This window comes from Lepidothrix coronata, unplaced genomic scaffold (assembly GCF_001604755.1).
Source record: "Lepidothrix coronata isolate B3197 unplaced genomic scaffold, Lepidothrix_coronata-1.0 Scaffold140, whole genome shotgun sequence".
NCBI classification, from domain to species: Eukaryota; Metazoa; Chordata; class Aves; order Passeriformes; family Pipridae; genus Lepidothrix; species Lepidothrix coronata.
Window position 1 is genome coordinate 591,383 of NW_016690320.1, and position 20,468 is coordinate 611,850.

Consider the following 20,468-nt stretch of genomic DNA (forward strand, 5'->3'; position numbering starts at 1 on the left):
TCTGTGCACTTTCAGCATTATCAGATATATTTTTGCTTAATAGCTATTGCAGCTCATATTTACCACCCAGCTATTTTCTCAATGAAAGTATTTCCTACCTCTCATACCAATGTCAGCTAACATCCAAGCAATCCACTATGGAAATCCCAAGCTTCACGTGATCAGTAATCATACAGTCTAAACCCAGCTGAGCTGAGGAAATGTTTTGTTTATTCTTCAACCCCAAGGATGAAACATGCCCAAAGGGCTGTTGTGTTTCATCCAAACCATCAAAGTCTGTGGGACACGAGAGGAGGCCAGATAAATGGTTGAAGTTTAGTCCCATTTCCAGACTGCGTGCACCAGGGTGCTTTGAGCCATGTTTGATGTCTGCAAACCATCAGAGTTATTCTGCAGCCAGATCCGTGAGGACAAAGCCATGTACCTGTGTGAGTGGCACTGTCCTTCATCTGTGCTGGCAGACCTGGCTGCAGAACCAGCACCTGCCTGGTGCTCCAGCCCAGCTGGAGCAGGGCTTTCCTCCAAAAAGTCAGAAATGAATCCATTTATGCCTGATCTCTAAATTAGTGTGGAAGCAAGTCTTTATTTTGTATATAAAAACAAACAATGAAAATTGAAAACATATATGCTGTATAAACTATTCCCTATTTTTTCCAACAACTGGACTTCTTTTTAATCAGAAATACACTAAATCCCAGTACTATGCATTGATGAAAACCAGGAACTGTACTTATTGGGAGTGCTTTTCAAGGTGGTTTGGAAGCAGTATCAACATATGACTCGTGGTCTGGCTGTTGTTATGATTGTTACATTATGTTGTTTCCATTTTATTTCTATTCTGGCTTAGAAGTGGGGTTAGAAATCCATTAGAGCCAACAGCGGGGCTTCAGTCCTGAGGAGAAGCGTTTAACAGGATTCCAGTCCTCGGCTGTGCGTGGGTTTACTGGTTTGACCCCTTAGAAGAGCGCAGTCCCTGGAAGTTGTACCGGTTGTGTCCCAGTCAGAACGACCCGATCAGCGCGGAGCAGACGCCGGCTGCCTGCGGGCACCTGGGCTGTTTTGCGCCCTTGAGGTGCCCGTAGGACTTGCTTCAGCATCCACTCGGTGACAAGGCGGTTCGTACTTTCCATTGTTTCCAGGGATTAGCAGCACCTGAGCTCCGTGGGTCCGTGGGCGGAGGGCAGAGCCCGCAGCACACGCGCCGGGGGCGCGGCCGATACTGTTCGCTCAAAGCATACACGGGATGTCGCACACGGAATGCTGGCACTGGAAGGGACCCACCAGGATCATGGAGTCCCACTCTTAGAATCACTGATCATCAAGGACCATCGACTCCAACACGTCCCACCCAGCAGTGCCCTCCCCGCCGCCCCAGCTGCCTATCCCGGCTCGGGGCGCACACCGGGAGCGCTCCAGGAGCAGCAGCCGCTCCAGGGCGCCGGGATTCCCTCTGGGAATGACGTCCCGGCTGCGCCGCGGCGAGTTCTCCATGTATGGACACATAATTGGACACGCTGCCATCCCGATCCCACGCCGCCTCCCGCCGCCCCGATCCCGATCCGATCCCGCTCCCGCCCCGCCCTGGCTGGGAGCTGCGCGCGCGGGGAGGGCGGAGCCGCTTCCCGCTCCCTCCCCTTCTCCCTCTCGCCCGTCCGTCCGTCCCGGGGCGCCGGCGTGTCTGGGCAGAGCCGCGGGCAGCAGCGCCGGAGGAGCCGCGATGGTGAGCGCGGGGCTCGGCGGGGCCGGGGCGGCGGCGGGAGCGCGGCCCGTTCGTTCCCCCCGCGGTGCCGGGAAGGGGCCGCGACAGCGCCCCGTGTCCCGCTCCCGGCCGGGGGGGTTGTGTAACCGCGCCGGCCTGCGGGGAGCGGGGCCGGGCCGGGCACTGCCCTCGGAGCCGGGTCGGTGCCCTCGGAGCCGGGTCGGTGCCCTCGGAGCCGGGTCGGTGCCCTCGGAGCCGGGTCGGTGCCTCAGCCGCGTCCCGAGCCCGCCCGTCCCGCCGCGGGGCGCGGGCAGGGCCGGCGCCGCCTGCGGAGCACCAACCGCGTCTCCAACCCTCTCCAGCCCTCTCCCGCCGCTCGGGATGTAGCGAGGTTTCGGATGTTTGTGTCCTGAAGCAGGGGGGAATCCCGTGGGACGGGAACGCGGCGTGGTGGAACAACAGGTGACGCCTCTCCGGGTTAGAGGTCGCTCCCGGAGGGGGCTGTGCGGGGACACCCGCGTCCCCCGCCCGAGCCGCCGTGTCCTGCTCCCTGTGCTCGGGTACCGGTGTCACCTCGGCCCGGGGGGAACACACACGTGTGCGGCAGATGCGGCTCCCGGAGTATCCCGGGAATTCCGGCACCGCCGGGGCTGTGCGCGGCCGGGGGGATAAGGGGATGCGGGATCACTAAAACACATCACTGCCAGACCGAGGGAAAACTGAGGTTCGGCAGGTAAACCTGGTTTGTCCTCAGTAATTGCCTCCTGGTGATTGATAATGGCTTTCATCCTGAAGTAATTCAAGTAACGATTATGTCTACCTGCTACACAAGAACCTACAGTAAGTAGTGAAAAATCTAATGTGGTAATAAATTAGGCTAAAATCCACAACTTTAAGTATTTAAAACTGTTCTAAATCAGAATGCTAAAGATCCGAGAGTTAAGGTACTTAGAAAACTGTTGAAATATGTCTACTAAAGCTTAACTAAGGTTAAATTTTGAAAACTGACCAGCCTAGTCCCTTGTGTATTCAGAGCTTCACCTCCAATACCTTTTCAAGGATGCCTCTTATTTGCAATTGCCTGTGCTTTGACTTCCTGAGGCAAGTACAGTTGTGCTCCACACAGGTGTAACCAGGCACAAGTCTTTGCTTTAAATAAAGCATCACAGAAGTTAGGAAGCTAAAATGTCTGTTTAAGTCTCAGGTAGTGATACTGCCAGCTCTTAACGAACCTGCTTTTGGTGAAGAGCTTTGAGTAAGGTACGTGTGTACCCTGGAATTGGTTGTTTCGCCAGGTGATTCAGATCAACGCTTTAGCCATAACCTTTGCTTCTCAGTACTTGCTGGGTCACAGACACCTGTGGCACTTATGGGCTCCCTGGTAGAGGTTGTGTCATTGCCCAGACTGCTGACATGTTAAATGGGCTTGGAAGGCCTTGGTGCAGGTGATTCAGGGATGTCCACCTGTTACTATTAATACCTTAAGATCAGCCAGTTGATCTACGCCATTAATTGCTTTTTAATGAAAGGTTTCAATCAAAGTACAGTTCTTGGCAATGCACATAACTAGTTGCTAATACAGTCTGCGAGTTTTACTTTATCAAAATAAGAGAACTGGTTTCTTCCACGAGATACCCTTTTCAGGGAAGTGTTGAGACAGTTATGCTCCAGCTTTTACTTTGATACTGAAGTAATCCTGGACTGTGAGATCTCAAGCTAATATGAACTGCATTTTTAGATTGTTGGTAAGTAATGAGTACAATGAAACCAGAAAAGATTGTTTTTAAAAGTACTGCTTTCACAAATAATTATGCCGAAACAATTGTTTAGAAGGTAATAAATATTTTGTAACTTAGCTGGCAGAAGAGTTGCCTGGCAGGACTTACCATGACTGCTGATGAACATGAATCATGCCACTAATATCCTGAAACTTTATACTCATTCTCTGTGCTGTATTAAAAAACTCACATTATTCCCCTTACTTTGTCTTAACAGTTTTGATGTCTGGAGGGAAAAAGAAGCAGAACGTTATGAGTGCTTTGTGTTCTCTAAGTCTTTTTCTGCCATATCTTCTCTGTAGACCTTAGAGTGACCTTTCCCTCCTCTGACAGGGTCCCCAGTGCAGGGTGCTGGGTTCCCACTGACATCAGTGCTGTCCCCACTTTGCAGGCAGGCTGGGAGAGCAGAGTGCATAAAGGTGTCTCTGGTCTAAATGTGCCTCTTCGGGTCTCTCTGCCATGGTGCACTGCCCCACCCAGGTCAGCTGCCAAGACTGAACCTCTGTATGACTTAGCAATATGTGTGCTCTTTTTTGCTGGTTTATTTTTAATCCAGATGAATATCTATATTGAGCTCACAGCGTGGTTTCAGGAGGAGATCTGCAGACATGACATTTCATGGCTGTACATGGCAATACGAGATGGGAATGAGCAACAGTGGGGCAGAAGTGCATTAAAGCTGACAGTTCTAAGGAACATCTGGCAACTGTTGAAATTTTTCTCTTGAAGTGCATCTGTTTTGTTAACTTTGTGTTTCAATGCCTTAAATTCAAAATAATAATTAAAAAACCCCTACCAGCCTCTAACAGCTTAGCTGCAGCTTGTAAGACTTCAAAAATGGTTATTATGTGTCAGGTAGTCCCACTCCATTGAAGGAGTTATGCAATCCATTATAACTGGGAAACCTCTTGGCAGAAGCTGAAAATTGCTTGAAGTGAAACGTAAGGTCAACTGGACTTTATGCAATTTTTACATCATAATGTGGGCTTGAACTTTCATCACGTCCTGGGATAGTTTATGGAGATACATTGGAGGATCCTGAGTTGGATAGAGAATCTGTCACAAAAATGATCTTGTCACATTGATGTGATGTGGTCTTGATTCACTTAAAATAGCTCTGTAGTCTTCAGGGAAAGATTGCTCCCCTGAGTACTGTCAGCTGGTTTTGGCCCTCTGAAGGATGAAACACTGAATGTCAATCTGCAAATACAATATTTTCTAAGGCATAAACTGCTACTATGTTTATATAAAAAAAAGCCAACCACAAAAACAACTAAATGCAACAACAAGCCACCAGTGATCGACTTTGGCTGCTTTTGCATGATCTCTGTTTTAGAGTACTTCTGCAGTTTTGTACCAATTTGTTGGGCAGAGTGAGAAGGGAAGGCTCCAAGAGAAAGCAGAATCAGCAATAGCTGGATTAACTCACAAGTTGTTGAGCAAGACAGGGTTATCTAATTTACTTCCCTTGAAAAACTCAAGTGTTTCTATGTTGCCTTTAAGCAGCATTTCAATGCTAAGCAATTTTCTGCTGCAGTCAGTATGAGCATTTTGTCTGGGCATACATGGTGTCTTCCTGTTTCCACCTCTTCAACAAAGATGGAAAGTTGATTTTTAAAAAGGAACCTTTTTGTAGCAGTTCAACATAGCTTGACATCAGTAGAGGGCAGATATTTATAGCCCAGTCCAGCCAGATGCTGGGGACGTCTGGATTACATGTAGTGCCTCTGAAAGTCTGCAGAAATAAAAGACTGGATTAGCCTGAGAGGCCTTGTGCTGGCCTTTAGAATTCGGTCCTAAAATAGCTAAGGTGTGATGTGAACTGGGACCTTGTACTGTCTTAAATCTTTTTTTGTGCAAGAAAGTCACAAGGAAGACAGTGATGCTTCTCTGTTGGAAGGGTCCTTTTCTGTCTGGTGCTGCAAACAGCAGCCTAAACTCAAACCTTGCTCTCTGCCAAATGTGGAGTATTAGGGAGGGTAAGAGCATGTGCTTTGCATTATGTCTAGAGATGCATTAATGGAAAAATCTCCCAGTTATATGGTGTTTCTCTGTGTCTGATATATAAAATACAACAAAACACAGTAGCATGTTCAGTAGTAAAGGTGGTGATTCGTACTTGATGTGTTTTGTTTAGGCTTGTGTTTGTGTGCGAGCTTGTCTTTGTTTCTTTCTAGTTTAGACCTTAGAATGATTTATGGATATATCGTGTAAGTCAGAACACTTTTTCAGAAGACACTAATGTATGCAGAACGTTACTCAAATGCAGTTGAACAGGTGATTGTGCATGTCTGTACATCTTAAGCATTTTTCTCATAATCTCTTGCCTTCCAGAAATGTTTTTTTTCCCCGCCCTCTGTACAAAACTAGTGAAGGAAGTGGGGTGACATTGCTGTTAGTGGTTTAACTAAACTATTTGCAGCCACTTTTCCTTATCTTGAAGGGATAACTTGTGCCTGTCTCACTGCCTTGTTCTTAAGCATTGCTGCATATGCAGAATGGGGATCGTTAAAACAAGCTTTTTAGATCCTTTGTGATAGTGAGCACATGGAATGTCAAGCTTTTTCTGAGTTCTCAGTAAAGTCTGAGTGATGTCCTTATCTTGACGTGGAAAGTATGTTATCTTGCTTGAAGCACTAAAAAGTTTCACATCTCTTTCGAGGAGTCTTATTAGCTCCTTTTGTAATAATTTAAATTAATTTTATTTCATAAATGCCAGTATATTCTCTTCTCAGTTGAAGGAGTTAGTCTAAAAGTGACATCAATCTAAATGGTCATGCCCTGCTCTATCCAAGTTATATTAAAGAATAAAAGTTTTTCTGTTCCTAATTTCAGCATAAGGAATTTGAAATGTCTGTGTTTGGATTTGTCTTCTAACGTAGTATGCATGTTTATATTGATAATACTAGTATATAGCTAGATAACGTGTCAATAAACATCTTCAGAGCTACAGGAGAATCCTTTATATTGGTAAAACCTAACTTAGTTGCTGCATCTGATGAAGAAGGGAGCAAAAAGATAAGAGGTGATATTTCTTCCAGATGTCCTACGTCTTACACCTACTATGCCAAGGCCCCTGGGGGATCCTGGCAGTGAGCTTTCTGAAGTTCTGAAGAGTTGTGACACAGGTCACTGTAGTTCTGCTGATGGAGACCAGTCTGGGGTTGGCCTGCGCAAGTTGTCCTACTTTTGCTTACCCTTTGGTTCTGGGTGTTGCCACAATAAATGCTTATGAATGACAAATTCATCTGCTTTCCTTTTCAGTTTCTTAAAGTACTCTTGTAATGCAATACTTCGGTCTGCTTTTTTAGGAAGCTGTATTCTGGATCTAGAAGGTGTGTGGCTACTGGAAAGCACTAAGAGCTGTGTTAGAAAGGGATTTTGCACCTAATTGAAATGGGGTTTGTTCTGGGAGTTAACAGTGCAGAACTAGGAGCAGAAAAATTGAAGCAGTTTTTGGAACCGGGAGGAGTCTGTGTGTATATGTGTGTGTTACAGAAATAAGGATTTGGAAAATAGTTCAGTTCCTCTGCAAGCACAGAAATCACCAGGCGTAGGCTCTGGTAAGACAGGGCTGGCTTGCACTGTTGTTAACTCGTTGAATGAAGCCACTTTATTTATACTCTCACCTTGAATATGAGCAACAAAGGTTTACCTCAGCATAATAGGCTAAACCTCGCAGGGAAAATTACATAAAGATTCTCTTGCCCATTTTCTCATCTGTAGGAGGTCATTCACTTCCTCACTACCTGTTGTCTGTCAAGGAGCTTTTCTGGTCGAAGCTGGTCACTGGCACATCGTTGGAATTCCTATTAACTGATGGAGGTGGTTTTTTTCCCCTGCCTGTGGATGGAGAAGTATTGCAGGTGTATGGAGTGCCTGCTAATTTGAAAATACTGTAGCCAAAGGACTCTTAGCTATGGTGTGTTGTTTGGCTTTTACTATTTCTACTGCATGGGTGTAGAAGTATCTGTAAATATTGGAGAAATACAGCAGAAAGTAAACAAGAATTTTCTCCGGTCAGATCGGATCTCTGACTCTGGGGAGTTGTCCTGATGTTCACGTCACCGTTGTTAGGGCTCTTGTGCAGCCTCAGCCTCCTGGGGGAGCTTGGGTGTGAGGAGCTATGTTTTAGTCAGACCTTCCTGGGCTCATTTCAGTCTTTCCCATCTCCTACTCCCTTCCCTCACGTTCCTGAGATGCCAATTACTGTCCTGCCCAGGAAGTACGGCTGTCAGACTGACTCATCCTCATTTTCTGGCTTTCCAATCTTTCCCCTTCTGCTTTCCTCCCTCACCTCTTGAAAAATGTGAATACCCTCTGGGGAGCCCAGGTGTGCAGTCAAGTCCTGGCAGTGCCTGGCATCCGATCTCTCTGCTTGACTAAGTCATTACTGTGCTAGGAAAAGGTGTCTTTAGTCTAAAGCTTTCCCACACACTGAACCTTACAGGTTCTAATCTATCAAATATACTTCATATAAGTGAAGGCTTTGGGGTTTGATGGCATCATGTACAGCAGCAGGTATATCTAACCCCGAGATTATTTGATGTAGGTAGCCTAGGAAGAAGGGTGTGGTCAAGGCTCTTTTTCCAAAGACATAGTGGCATTTAATGGATATTAAAACCACTTGTGAATTGGATTCATAAACTGTAAAGTCTATCTAAAAAAAAATTCTGAATTGAAGTTTTTTTACTTTAAACTGAAAATGCTTTTTTAAATATGTGAGAGCCGACAAGGAAAGCATTGTTGGCAATTGGAGCATGAGTCAGAGTTATCAGGAGTGATGCTTAATGGGAAGCCTACTTACAAGGTGCAAAGTGCAAAGAATTACCTACTAACATTACGTGCTAAATTCAGCAACTAAATGTGAACTTGAAAGCTAAAGCCAGACATCAGCAGATCTTGAACATCCTTTGTGATCAACACTGTTCTGGAAGGGTCAAAAGGACTACAGAGTAGGTCTGATGCTCTGCTCTCCTGTCATCTGGGTGATTTTTTTCAGCTGCCAGAAATATCTGGTGAAAACCACTTCTGGCTGTCAGGGGAACAGCACAATGGCTTTGAGATGGAATGATGAGACATGTCTTTCTTTAGCCTCCTTCGTCAGAAAAAGGGGACATAAATTGTTTATGCAAAAGCACATGCTTCTAGAAGCTATTTTCATGCTTTCTTCAGCAATCTGAAGTCTAAATGAGAGGTTTTTGTTGGCATCCTTCAAACTGGACTGGCAATCTCACAGTGAGTCGCTGCACTTGTCCTTGTAACAGGAAATGTGGGGCTTTTTTTCTTTGCCAGCTCAGAACCACTCACTGAATCACTGTCATCAGCTGAGCCTGAGTTTGTAACCACTTCTCGGTCAGCCTTGTCTAATTTAAGTGTTGAAGTCATGCTCAAGTCTGAACAGTGCCGCCTGATACCCTTTATAAAACAAAGGAAATGTTTTCAACACACAGAAAGGTTTAAAGTCTTTCTTGCTTGTGTCTTATGAAATATGCTGTCTGATGTTTGATCTTGCACCTAGGACAGTCTTCTGCTTTCAGTCTGACATTCCACAGTATTTGTGGGGCTTTGAATTCTAGGCAGTTTACCAGTGCTGTTATCTTTTGCAGTGATTGATGTCTTTTCCTGTGCTTTGAGTTGGATGTTGCTAATAGCAGAAATACAAAAAGATGGAAGCTGGGACCTCTTGTCAGTAATGTATTTGCAGTGCCAAGCGGTAGTCAAGAACTTGTCTCATCTTGTTTTGGTTTGGTTTTTTGTTGTTTTTTTTTACTGCCTTGAAGGATACAAGTCTGCACAAATGCCTAAGAGCTTCCAAATTTGCTTTTGCAATAACTTTTAACCCTGTGTTATTCCCAACTTCGTGAAGAAGGGCGTGAATACAAAGTGTACTGGAATTTCTTTTAACAAATGCTGCCAACACATTTGAAGTCCTTGGGGTTGTGACACACTGATAGCTCCTTTGGTGTGAGCTACTGCTCTGAGGGGTTAGTAGGAAGATTCCAAGGACAAAAGTTTACCTAGATATTTTAAATTGTGGTTCTTCTGGCACATACTGGCATGTACACCTCCTGATCACCTGGGGTTTTTGGACTATCTTATTGCAGATGTTTTGGTATAAGAACTGGAAAATACTTCATTTGCTAAGTGGAAGCAGTGCTCTTAAGGCATATTGAAGAATACTTTTATTAAACCTAATCTTAAAGGCCATTTCACGGGACTCAAAAGCAAGTGCATGCTTTTGAGGATTTTTTTTTTCTTTCAGTGTTTGAGAAGTGTTTGATTTGCTTGTTTCTCAGTCACAAAAGAATTTGTTTTCCTGCACTGGTTGCTCCCCAACTGTATTCAGTACATACCTAAAGAGAGGGAAATGTGCAAACATATTTATAACAGTAGTTGAAAAGTCATACTTATGCCACAGATATACTTAAATTAAATGGGGAATTTAAAATTTGTTGAGATTCATTTCAGAAGGGATATAAAGCTACATAACCACCCTTTCTTGCTTTCAGAGTGCAGCGTTATTAGCTGTCTACGTAGTCTGAATCAGTAATAAATTCTATAGTATCTTCTGGTAAGGCCTATGAAACATGGATTTTGTGTAATTATTTCTGCTATCTAAATATAGATCATGTTTTTTAAGGAATTAATGATAGGATGCAAACATCTATGAAAAAATAATTAGTCACAGGAATCCATTGTTACATTAGACCCTTGGATCATAATTAGTTCTCTATTTTTTTGTTGATTCTTGATAGTACAGTTTTTATGAAAGACAGTTAAACTGACACACTACTCCTGTCAGGAAACTTTTGATATCTTTCCTACCACAATTTGATTTAAAAATTTGGATCCGATGAAAACCGGTGTATTACAAAGCATGATTTTGTTACACGTGGCTTCTGTACCACATGCAAACTTGATTGGTTTCTGAATTGCCTTAATCAATGGAAACAAATATTTTACTGTGCCAATAAAAATATAGGAGTTCCTCTAATAACAGAATTACTTCAGCTAGTTTTTTTTGTCCACCTAAAAACTGTGCCTTATGCGCAGTCATGTTTCCACAACTTGACGCTGTGTTGTTGGTAGCCTCCAAAGCCTTTTTCAGTGCTTCCCCTCAGATTTAAGTATACCCTGGGAACTGCTATGTTGGTTAGTAATTGCTACATTCAGCAAACCAAAGATTCCTACAAAAAAACATTCTGGGCTTTGCAGTGGAAAAGCAAAAATAACTTCTCAGAGTAGGGCAATTTGGATGTTTTCAGTTTTTGAGGGGATCCTGGCTGGGTTTTGCGTAACCTGCAAGACTTGAGTAGACTGGAGTAAGGTGCCTTTTTGGGATTGGTTTGCCCTGGCAGAGAGGGAAGCATAGGCTTGCTGCTACAGGGGAGCAGCATAAACCTGCTGGGAAATCTATTGCAAAGCAGCTAAAAATGCATCAATCCATCCTGAGCTGTACCCAACCTGCCAGCCATTCCTTGCTCTGCTGTGACCATTTGCTCTGCAAAGCACCTCTTCCTGCTTTTTCGTGGAGTAGCTGGGAATTCCTAATGGCAGGTGTCTGAGGGCCACATTTGCTGGTTGCACTAGTGAGGGGTGGCATTAGCACACAGGGCTTGTGTGGAGAGGTACATTTTCCTTCCTCCTTCCAGCTGAGTGATGGGACTCAGCAGCTCGTCGGGGTGTGTGTTCAGTGTTCTGTACTTACCGATGGTTGAGGGCAAAGTCCCTGCAGGAACAGTGTTCCAAGGCCCATGCTGTTGGATGATTGTAGGCTATAGGAATAGATTGCCAGCAAATAGACTTTGCTCTTGAAGTTGGAGTAATTTCTACAGATTATGCTGTTTTGTTGTGGTTTTTTAAGAAGAATTAGGCCTGACGCGGGGGAAAAAAGTGAACTGGGATGTTTTGTTACAGATGGAGATCCTGTTATGGCACTGTGTACGTCTGTGGAGGTCTGATTTGAGGTTTGACCTTAAAAGATCAAAAACTTGAGCGCCATTTAAAGCAGAGTTGGGAGTGGGGAGAATGACTTCATTGTAGGAGAGGCCACTGCTTTTGCTGTTTTACTTGTTTTTTGTCTCAGCATTGAGTTGCAACCACAGAATTGGAGGCAGAAGCCATTTTCAGATGAGAAAGAAGTCAGGGATAGGTCTTGAGCAGAGCATGTCAGATCAGAAGTGTACCTACAAGTGAAAGAGGACTTGACAGTGCCTGAGTATCCAGTATGTGAAACTCGAGATAAAGTTGAGTACCTGTTTCTGGCAGCTAAGCCTGGTTTCTTAAGCAACTTAAATATCTGTAACTGTCACTCTCGTCTCACAGCACTATGTAATATGTTTCTATATGGCAATAAAGGACTAGATCCACTGTACTGGAGAAAATAAGAGTTTGCCCAGTTTGATACCTGCTTTAAATAACAAATCATATGTGGTTAACAAAACTTACATTTTAATACAGCTGAACTGGGTTCTGTTGTGGTTTTAAAAAAGTGTATACAGTATTGGAGATTAATCTTCTGGCTTGAAGCTGCCTACAAACACACAGAATATCTGTTCTCTACAGGACTTACTATAGTCTCTGCGGACCTTGACCTCAGTGTCAGGAGTATGTAATGAAGTGTGTGAGCCTCTTGAGGGGCTACAGAGTGGTTGAACTTCAGTAGCACATAGAGAATGGGTTATTTCACATAGATAGTATTAATGTTAACTGACAGTTTTAATATTGAAAGGAGTACTTAGTTTCCCAGTTCTTAGTACCCAGCTGACTGCTCCAGAAGCCTTAACACTGTTCCCATGAGTACTGTTTGCTAAAGCTTGTATAGTGGTAAATAGGAATTCTGGTTCCAGGGCTCTTAATGCCTGAAATACCAGCACACCCAGTCCACAGAGACCTGATCTCAATATGCAGAAATAAGTTCATGACCAGCAGTGGTTTCTTCCTGTCGTTTATTTTGTTTTTATTCTTGGTTCGTTCTAGGAACACTTGAGAGGAAACAGGAGAGCAGTGGCTACTTATTCCCATATTTGGTATTGTTCTAGACAAAATGAACAACCTTCACTAAAGGAGAGGGGTAATACAGTGTTTCTGGACAATCTGACCTACCTCCAGCCATGGCTTAATCATGGCAGAGTCACACTGGGTCTGTTTTCTTTGCAGCTGTGCAGTTTTCTGCATGGAGTGACAGGGATGCTGAGCAGTTCAGTGGCACCAAAAGGGTGCATTAAGATAGGTGGGACTGAATCTTCACAATACTAAAAGCCTGTCTTTACAGTTACAAATCCTTGTTCTCAGGTGGAGCTTCCATTGGTCTACACATTAGTAGTGGTGTATTTTAAATGATAAAAAGAGTTGGAATTAGTGGAGGTTGCTAAGTACATGTAGTGAAATGAACACTCAGTCTTTAGTGGAAAAGGAAAGAATATTTAGAACATCAACTCAGTTGCACCTCCTGACTTGCTCCTTGATTTTTTTCCTGAGACCTGTACTTGTAAGGGTTTGTGTCTTCTGTACTTCAGTACAGATTTGGGGTGAGGAGGGAACCATAAGCCTTAAATCTGTTTTGTTAAATGGTCACTAATAAAGCTAATGTATACAGTAATAAATACAATGTATTTCAGAAAAGCATTGTAATCACTAGAAATGTAGTCCCTACTTCCTGCTGGAATAGCTGCCTTACCTGATTCCGTGCAACTCGCCAGTAAAAAGATAAACTAATGATGGCAGATTTTGATCTTTAGTTTAGAAGTCCTAAGCCTGACATTTTCGTTTTAAGTATTGCAATGTGTACTTAGACTAAATAAATGCAGCTGCATGTCAGACTGCCTAAAATTAAGCTATTGTGGATACAGTCTTGACAGAACTAAAAACTTCCAGTTCTGGATAAGAAAGGAATGTCTGAAATCCACCCAGAAGAGCAGAACACAATGCACAACTTTAAATCCCCGTTTCAGTGCCATAGGATAAATTTATAGACTTAGCTTTTTTTTTCTAGTCCTGAGTGTTTCTTTTGGGAAAGGAATTTGAGAGCTGTTTATTCTGAAAACAGTGTTAGTGGTGTGAAAGATGACAAGTGCTGAAGCAAGTATATTTGGGCTGTGCTGGCAGTACAACCTGTACCCTTGATGTATAGGCAGGTACTTCATAAACCTTTTGCCGTCACTGAGGGTTTTCTGAAGGTAGTAGTTTGAATGCTGTGGAGAAGCATGTCGTTACCACAATTAATGAATTAGTCATGAGGAGCTGTTTAGTGTGACACACCTCGAGAGTGTTCACCTACTGAAATCAGGTTTTCTTTTGTTCAGATAATTTCCTAATGATACAGCAGGCTGAGGCGTTCTTGCACCCGAGGCCATTAGGTAACTTTTTCACTTGACTTGTCCCATACATGGGGCTGTTCTCAGACCAGAATACATTTACAATTAAGCACTCAGCAGGCTTACCCTGCCACTGTATGGGGGGGTTTTCTTTGTGGCTGAGTGTGGCTGGAGTCCAGCCTGGGACTGGGAGGGACAAAGCAAACGGAATCGCTCCCGGCAGTTTGATCGTAACCCACCCACTGGGGTTTGTACTGGGCCTCTGATACTCGAGAATGGTTAAATAGCTCATAACTTAGTACGGGGAAAGAGGCTTCAATCACAAATACGAGTAGTAACTTTCTACTGTTCTAGAAGCACTTAAGGCTCTGGGGAGTTCTTCCTAGTCTGCACTTAAAATGTGTAGGTGGCGAGTCAGTGACTGTGATGTTAACTGCCTGTTGGGAGGCAGCTATGCTCACGAGTTTTGCAGCTGAAGCAGGCAGTGTGTTATTGGAAGACTATCCATTTTTATTTCAGATTATTTTACCTGATGTTATTTTAGCTGTATCTGATTATTTTACAATCAGATCTTAGAGTTAGAAGTCAGGATTGCTGTGGCGCTTTTTTAATTTATTTGTTGGGTTTTGTTTGTTGGTTTTTTTCCTCAGGGCTCTGCAAGTACTTTGTCATTCTGCTCTTTACAGGTGTGGAGTAGTAGATTAACTATAAAATACTAATCCTGTTGCTGTTTGCTCATTGAGACTGCAGGTGTACAAACAGGAAAAGAAAAAACAAAGGGGAAGTTAATATTATCTGATTGCCAAAACAAAGAAGCACCAATTTAGTAGCTAAAATTATGTTCAAGCTGGTAACAGGATACAGTGAACAATGAAGCTACATTCTGTAGCTAATTGTGTCCTTTTAGGGCTTGTTTTGCAATTATACTTGACCAATTGAAACTCTTGAGGGGAGTAGAAATCTACCTCATTTAAATGAACCCACTTAATTTTTTTTTTTTTTTTTTTGCATGATACCTCAGTGAGATGCCTAGTCACTTGGTATTTTTGAAGACTTGGGAATATATTCAAGAACTAACTACCTAGTTTTTTTGAAAGGTGGTGTTTTAAGTCAGGACAGGTCAGGACATTGCAAGTATTAGAATTGTCAGGTGGGAGGAGTACTTTTTTTTATTCCATCCATTTGCTACTGTAGCTGTAATAAGACATACAGTTTTCTCCTTTATTCCTATTCCTGTCTTCCAGTCTCTAGTGTGACTGTTGAGAACCTCACTGAAGTACCAAAGCTGTGCAGAGCCTTTGTGATCACCGTGGATGATGTTTTGTTCTTGTGCTATTTTAATAAGGACATACTGGGGTATATATCTAAGGGTCATGTTCCTAACACCTGCCACGGACTCTGTTGTGGAGCCTAAATTATCTACAGTGTGTGAGGGGGCTGGAATCCTCTGCTGGTTTTGACAGATGATATGTGCAAACTACATTGTACCCCCTGTGATGGAAGTATGACATGGTCCACAGTAGGCTGAGTGACAGATCCTACTTTCTCAAACAGGAACAAGAACAAGGGAAATGTATCTAAGCAGGAATGGTGGAATGATCTGGGCTGGCAAGATGGTGGGAGCTTTGTCCGATCCAGGCAAGCTGCTTCTGTTTGCAATGTGAAGTTCTGCTCTACCTCGGTAGTACACTTTCTGGCTGTTTTATAAGCCTTCAATATTGCTGATGGAATTGGTTCAGCCTAACACCTTCTCTGAGTCTAACCTTGTATAGGAAACCTGTGCTTGTCCTCCTTCCTGCCTATCAGCCATGTGACTCTGAAATAATAGGCCTGACCCTGGTCTTACCTCTCATCTTCTGCCGTTGTCTTCCTGTCCTTCTACATCTTTACCTTTCAGTAAGCCTTCACAGAGGTCTTCTGTCTTCAGCTGCAAATCCCAAAGAGCATGCTGCAGTTTGTTACAGGCTTCCAGGGTGATTCTGGGACTTAGTCTCTTAAATGTTAAATAGCGTGTAATGTGATGTCTAAGTTATGCTTTTAGTAGTAGTTCTAAACAGGCTTAACCTTGCTCAGGCAACAGTGTGTGTACACTGGATCATTTTTCTGGTCCTTTTTAAAGTGCAGATTTCCATGGCATTACACACTGAAGGGAAACCTGCAATGAAACACATTGTACAAAGGCAGAGAAGTTCTATTTTGTACTTTGCAATAAGGTCATGGAGATCAAAGTGGATGTACAGATGTTATTTGTACATTTGTAATTCATGAACCTAGTTATGTGAATAAGTCATGTTATTGTTTAAATGCCTGTATGTGACATGACTTTAGATTAAAACTTATTTTTTATCTTCCTTGGAGTCCTAACAGTTACTGCTGTGGAGTGTTGGAGAATTTTTAGAAGTGCAGTAAAACATATACACAATTGGTGCATTAGCCCTAAATTGGCAAAACACCACTGAGGATAGATCCCTGGTAAAAATCCATGGAATAGCTGGTGTTAAAAATTGCCTGTATACCAGAGACCACAAGTGTGTTTTAGAAGACACAAGAAAGCCTTTCTGTGATACTGACTGTTACTGGATGGTTAAAAATGCAGAGCATTTTTTGAACCTGCTGTCAACACTACCTAGAAGCAATACTACAGCTGCTTTAGAACTGGACTCAACCCTTACTTGAAAAATGTTCCATGGCACCTTTATTCCCTACAAATAGCGAAAATCTCTCTGACATCTAATTTGCAAGGTGTTATCCCTTTTGATAGCCCTTCTGCTGAACCGGTGGGCAATTACTGACTCATCCATGACTAAATCACTACTCTTCTCTCTTTAGAATTTGAGCATTACCTGATGCTCTCCCATGCAAGAGCTATGTAAATCAACCCTTACTAAACACTGGGATTTGACAGGAGCAAACTGCAAAGCAAGATAGCTGCAGGCTCTTTCTTTCTGTGTTTCACTGGAAACAAAATGATTTTGGCTGTCAGACATTGCACAAGGAGTATGCAGAAGCACATCTGCATATCTAATGGTTTGATTCTTTAATGCACAGATTTTAAGAGATGCTTTCATTAACTCGATGAGACATGCTTAGCTGCACCACATAGTTTTTTATACAGTTGTAGGAGAAACGTTTTCATAACGTTTTGTAGGAGAAAGAAGAAGGCTCAGGCAGAGGGCTGGGATGGGAGAAGATCACATGCCTGATGTGTGATGTATTTTTTTCACTATTGCTACACATAGAACTGTGCATGTTCACAGGGAACCCTGTAGAAAACAAGCTTTTCTCAGTTACGTCCTCAGGTTTTTTTTGAAATCTAGTAATTAACTATGGACAGTCTGGGGAATGAAATGCTGGAAGGCAGTGCTAGGAAAGGGACCTAGGGGGGGTCCTGGTTGATGGCCAGTTGGATATGAGTCAGGAGGGCCAACCATGTCCTGGGGGCATCAGGCACAGCATCCCCAGCTGGGCGAGGGAGGGGATTGTCCCGCTCTGCTCTGACCTGGGGTGGCCTCACCTGCAATATCGGGGCAGTTTGGGGCTCCACAATATAGAAAGATATTGAGCTATTAGAGAGTGTCCAAAGGAGGACAACGAAGATGGTGAAGGGCCTTGAGGGGCAGCTGAGGGCACTTGGTCTGTTCAGCCTGGTGAAGAGGAGACTGAGGGGAGACCTCACTGCAGTTACAACTTCCTTGTGAGGGGAAGAGCAGGGGCAGACACTGATCTCTGCTCTGTGGGGACCAGGGACAGGACCTCAGGGAATGGCCTGAAGCTGTGTCAGGGGAATGTTTAGGTTGGATATTAGAATAAGATTCTTCACCCAGAGGGTGGTCAGGTACTGGGACAGGCTCCCCAGGAAAGTGGTCACAGCACCAGCCTGCCAGGGTTCCAGAAGTGTTTGGACAACACTCTCAGGAACATAGTGGGACTCTTGGGGCTGTCCTGTGCAGGGCTGGGAGTTGGACTTTTGTGGATCTCTTCCAAGTCAGGATATTCTATGATTCTGTGGCATCAGCCGGGATTTTTGAGAGTGGGAGCGTGAACTCCAAACCTGTGTTGCTCTATGACCAACCTTAGGGCTTCAAATCCCACCTCATTTGCTGAAAGGGCTAAAGCATTCCATGCCTTGTGCCTTTATTCCCTTTTCCAGCATATGCTGTAAGTCCTGCAGGCAGGATAGCATGTGCCCTCAGGTGACCTCGGTGGGGTGAGTGACCCACCCACCCCTTATGAGCACTAGTGCTGCACCAGGAGCATTGTCACCCAGGAGGGGACGTGGCTGTGAGCTGTGTGCTTTCCCCTGGCTTAACTCCTGGTCTACAGCTACTTCTAAATGCTTCACTAGTGAGAGGAAACGTTATGTTTTAAAACCAAACAGTCTTTCACTAAATTAAATTGAAGCAAAATCAATACACATCTGAAATGTTAGAATGAGATCTTATGGTATTGTATATAAAAATTTATTAGGAAACTATAAAGCTGGGTTATTCACCCTGCTATTAAAAAGCCTAACTGGATGAAACATTCCAGTGCACACAGGCTTTGGGTTACATGTTTCTGCATTTAAATGCAACAGAACGTATGGGAGGGCATTTTGTGTTGCTTGCAAACAAGGTGCAAATTTTACTAAATAACAGTTCCTACTGGTGAGTTCTTTTTTATTTTGAAAAAATCTGAAGAAAAAACCCTGAGGTTTTCCTTAATTAACATAGGTGATTCTAATAGCTTTTGTTAACTGGTTGTATTAACTATGGAGTGAGTTTGAAATACTAAAAATTGTAGTCCCAATAGCAACATAGCAAAGACTTGCAGATTGGTTCGGTTGCTGGCAGCCTTTATACCTTGCTTGTTTAAAAAAAAAAACAAACAAAGAAAAAAAAAAAAAAACAAAACAAAGAAAAATCTGCTCGTGTAAGGAGTTGCTCTGGTCTTGTTGGATTTGGTCTTATTGGGCTTAGTTTTGTTGATACTCTTTTGTTTATGTTTGCAAAAAGTTACCTTGGAGGATATTTGAAGATTCATCTCTATAAGGAACAAAACAAACTGTCCTTCACTTCAGTGTGACTTATTAGATGGAATCTGTAATAAAAGGTTTCTGTAAGTCATCTGAAATGTGCAGACAAGGAAAAAACTTACGATGTGTGAATTGTGTCCTTTTTAATTTATAAATTTTTAATTTTTAATTTATAAAAAGGACACTATCTTTAAAAATGGATAGGCTACCTCCAGATTCTTTCCAAACAGTCCTGCAGAGACAAACACTCTTAGGTGGCCTAGACACTTTCTGCAGAAGCAAGGGGAGAATGATTTTCTTTTCAACAAAGCTTAACTAGGCGTAAATAAAACTGGCAGGTTATTACAGATACCTGGATATTTCATGGTTCTTTGTTCTTCTTTAATTGTGTTGTTCATAATTAGAAGAATTTTGGTTTTGAAAGCCTCAATGAGTTTCAATATTTTAGGTGTTGAATAATTCATGCTAAACTTTGTTTACACACTGTTTATGGTCCCAAAGAGCCTCAAGCAATTTATTAGAAAAAGACTTTACCACATTCCTTTATTTGAATTAGTCTCTGGTTAATAACAACATTTAGACACAATGATCTTGGCAAAATCTGAGCAGTGCTTATGTAAAGACTGGTACTCTGCTGAGCTCAGTATTGTGTTGTTAGAGCTGCCCAAGTCTAAGTCAGGACTGGAAGCTGCCTGTTCTGAGCCATTCTCGAGGACCCCTGAGCTCTGGTTTACTCACTGCTTTGGAAACCAAAGGTCAGCTGAGGCAGGAATGAGTATTGCTCACAGTTAAAAGGGACAAAACCAGGCAGCTGTGGAGTAGGAGAACAAGCAATTATCTTGGACAACTTGAAAAAGGAATAAAGCTCTTTGGCCATCTACAGTGAAAGCCCTGAAAATGTACCTGTAGGTTTAGGATTACCCAGATGCTGATACAGCATGTTGAGCCTTTAGCCCTGAGGAAGCCTGTAGAAAGTGTCAATGTTTCTTAAGCAGTTGGTTTTCGGTATCACCCCTGGAATGCTCCCAACACTTCTGTTTTCCTTCTGGCTCGTACTTTAACTTGTGGGTCCCTCAGTGTTTCTCAGTCAGGTGTGAGGAAGGCAAAGGAACTAGCATGGAAGGAAACTATATTGGAAGGATTTGTCAAAGTTCATGACAATCCTGTGCAGAGGAATAGGAAATGAGGTGAAGTTGGGCTCCAGTGGGTACCTGTTCAGGGAATATCTCTGCCCATCTGCATGCCTGACCCACGGTGGGGGTGCACAGCTGAGGGCAACACTCCTCCTGACACCCTGGTATGGCCTAAAGTACAGCTGGTACAGCTACAGGCATTGCCTTTGGGTCACATTTTTAGCACACTACTTCAAATTGTATTTCTTTTCATCAAGATGGAGTCAAAGGCAGCATTTATGGCACAGCTGAAAGACTTTGAGCTGCTCCTGTGGTCCTGACGGGGTCATAAGGAGTGTGTTGTTTAGCAAGCTGACACATAAGCTTAGAAGAAACATACTTGAGTGCAAGTTGGTTTTTGAGCCAGAATTTTATTTTTAAAGAAACACAAGTCTTGTCTGTAATATGGAGTGTAAAAAAAGGTAAAGCTTGCCTCTACGAACTTCAGTGTAATGAATTGCAGCAGCCACAAGTGAAAGGATTTTG

General features: G+C 43.2%; 1 protein-coding gene across 7 annotated transcripts in view; it reads left to right on the forward strand.

The window, feature by feature from the left end:
* The window catches only part of MYO1E (myosin IE), a 242,482-nt gene that overhangs the window by 161,022 nt on the left and 60,992 nt on the right, over window positions 1-20,468 (forward strand). Inside the window, exon 1 of one of the 7 annotated variants that reach the window (XM_017827512.1) lies at window positions 1,640-1,720. The exons of 4 other annotated variants lie outside the window; for them this stretch is intronic. In XM_017827512.1, the coding sequence (XP_017683001.1) occupies window positions 1,718-1,720 (3 nt within the window). In that variant the 5' untranslated portion in view covers window positions 1,640-1,717. Of the gene's footprint in view, window positions 1-1,639; window positions 1,721-2,133; window positions 2,162-3,405; window positions 3,445-20,468 lie in introns of those variants that run through there. 2 more of the 7 variants (XM_017827517.1, XM_017827511.1) reach the window with 2 other exon arrangements.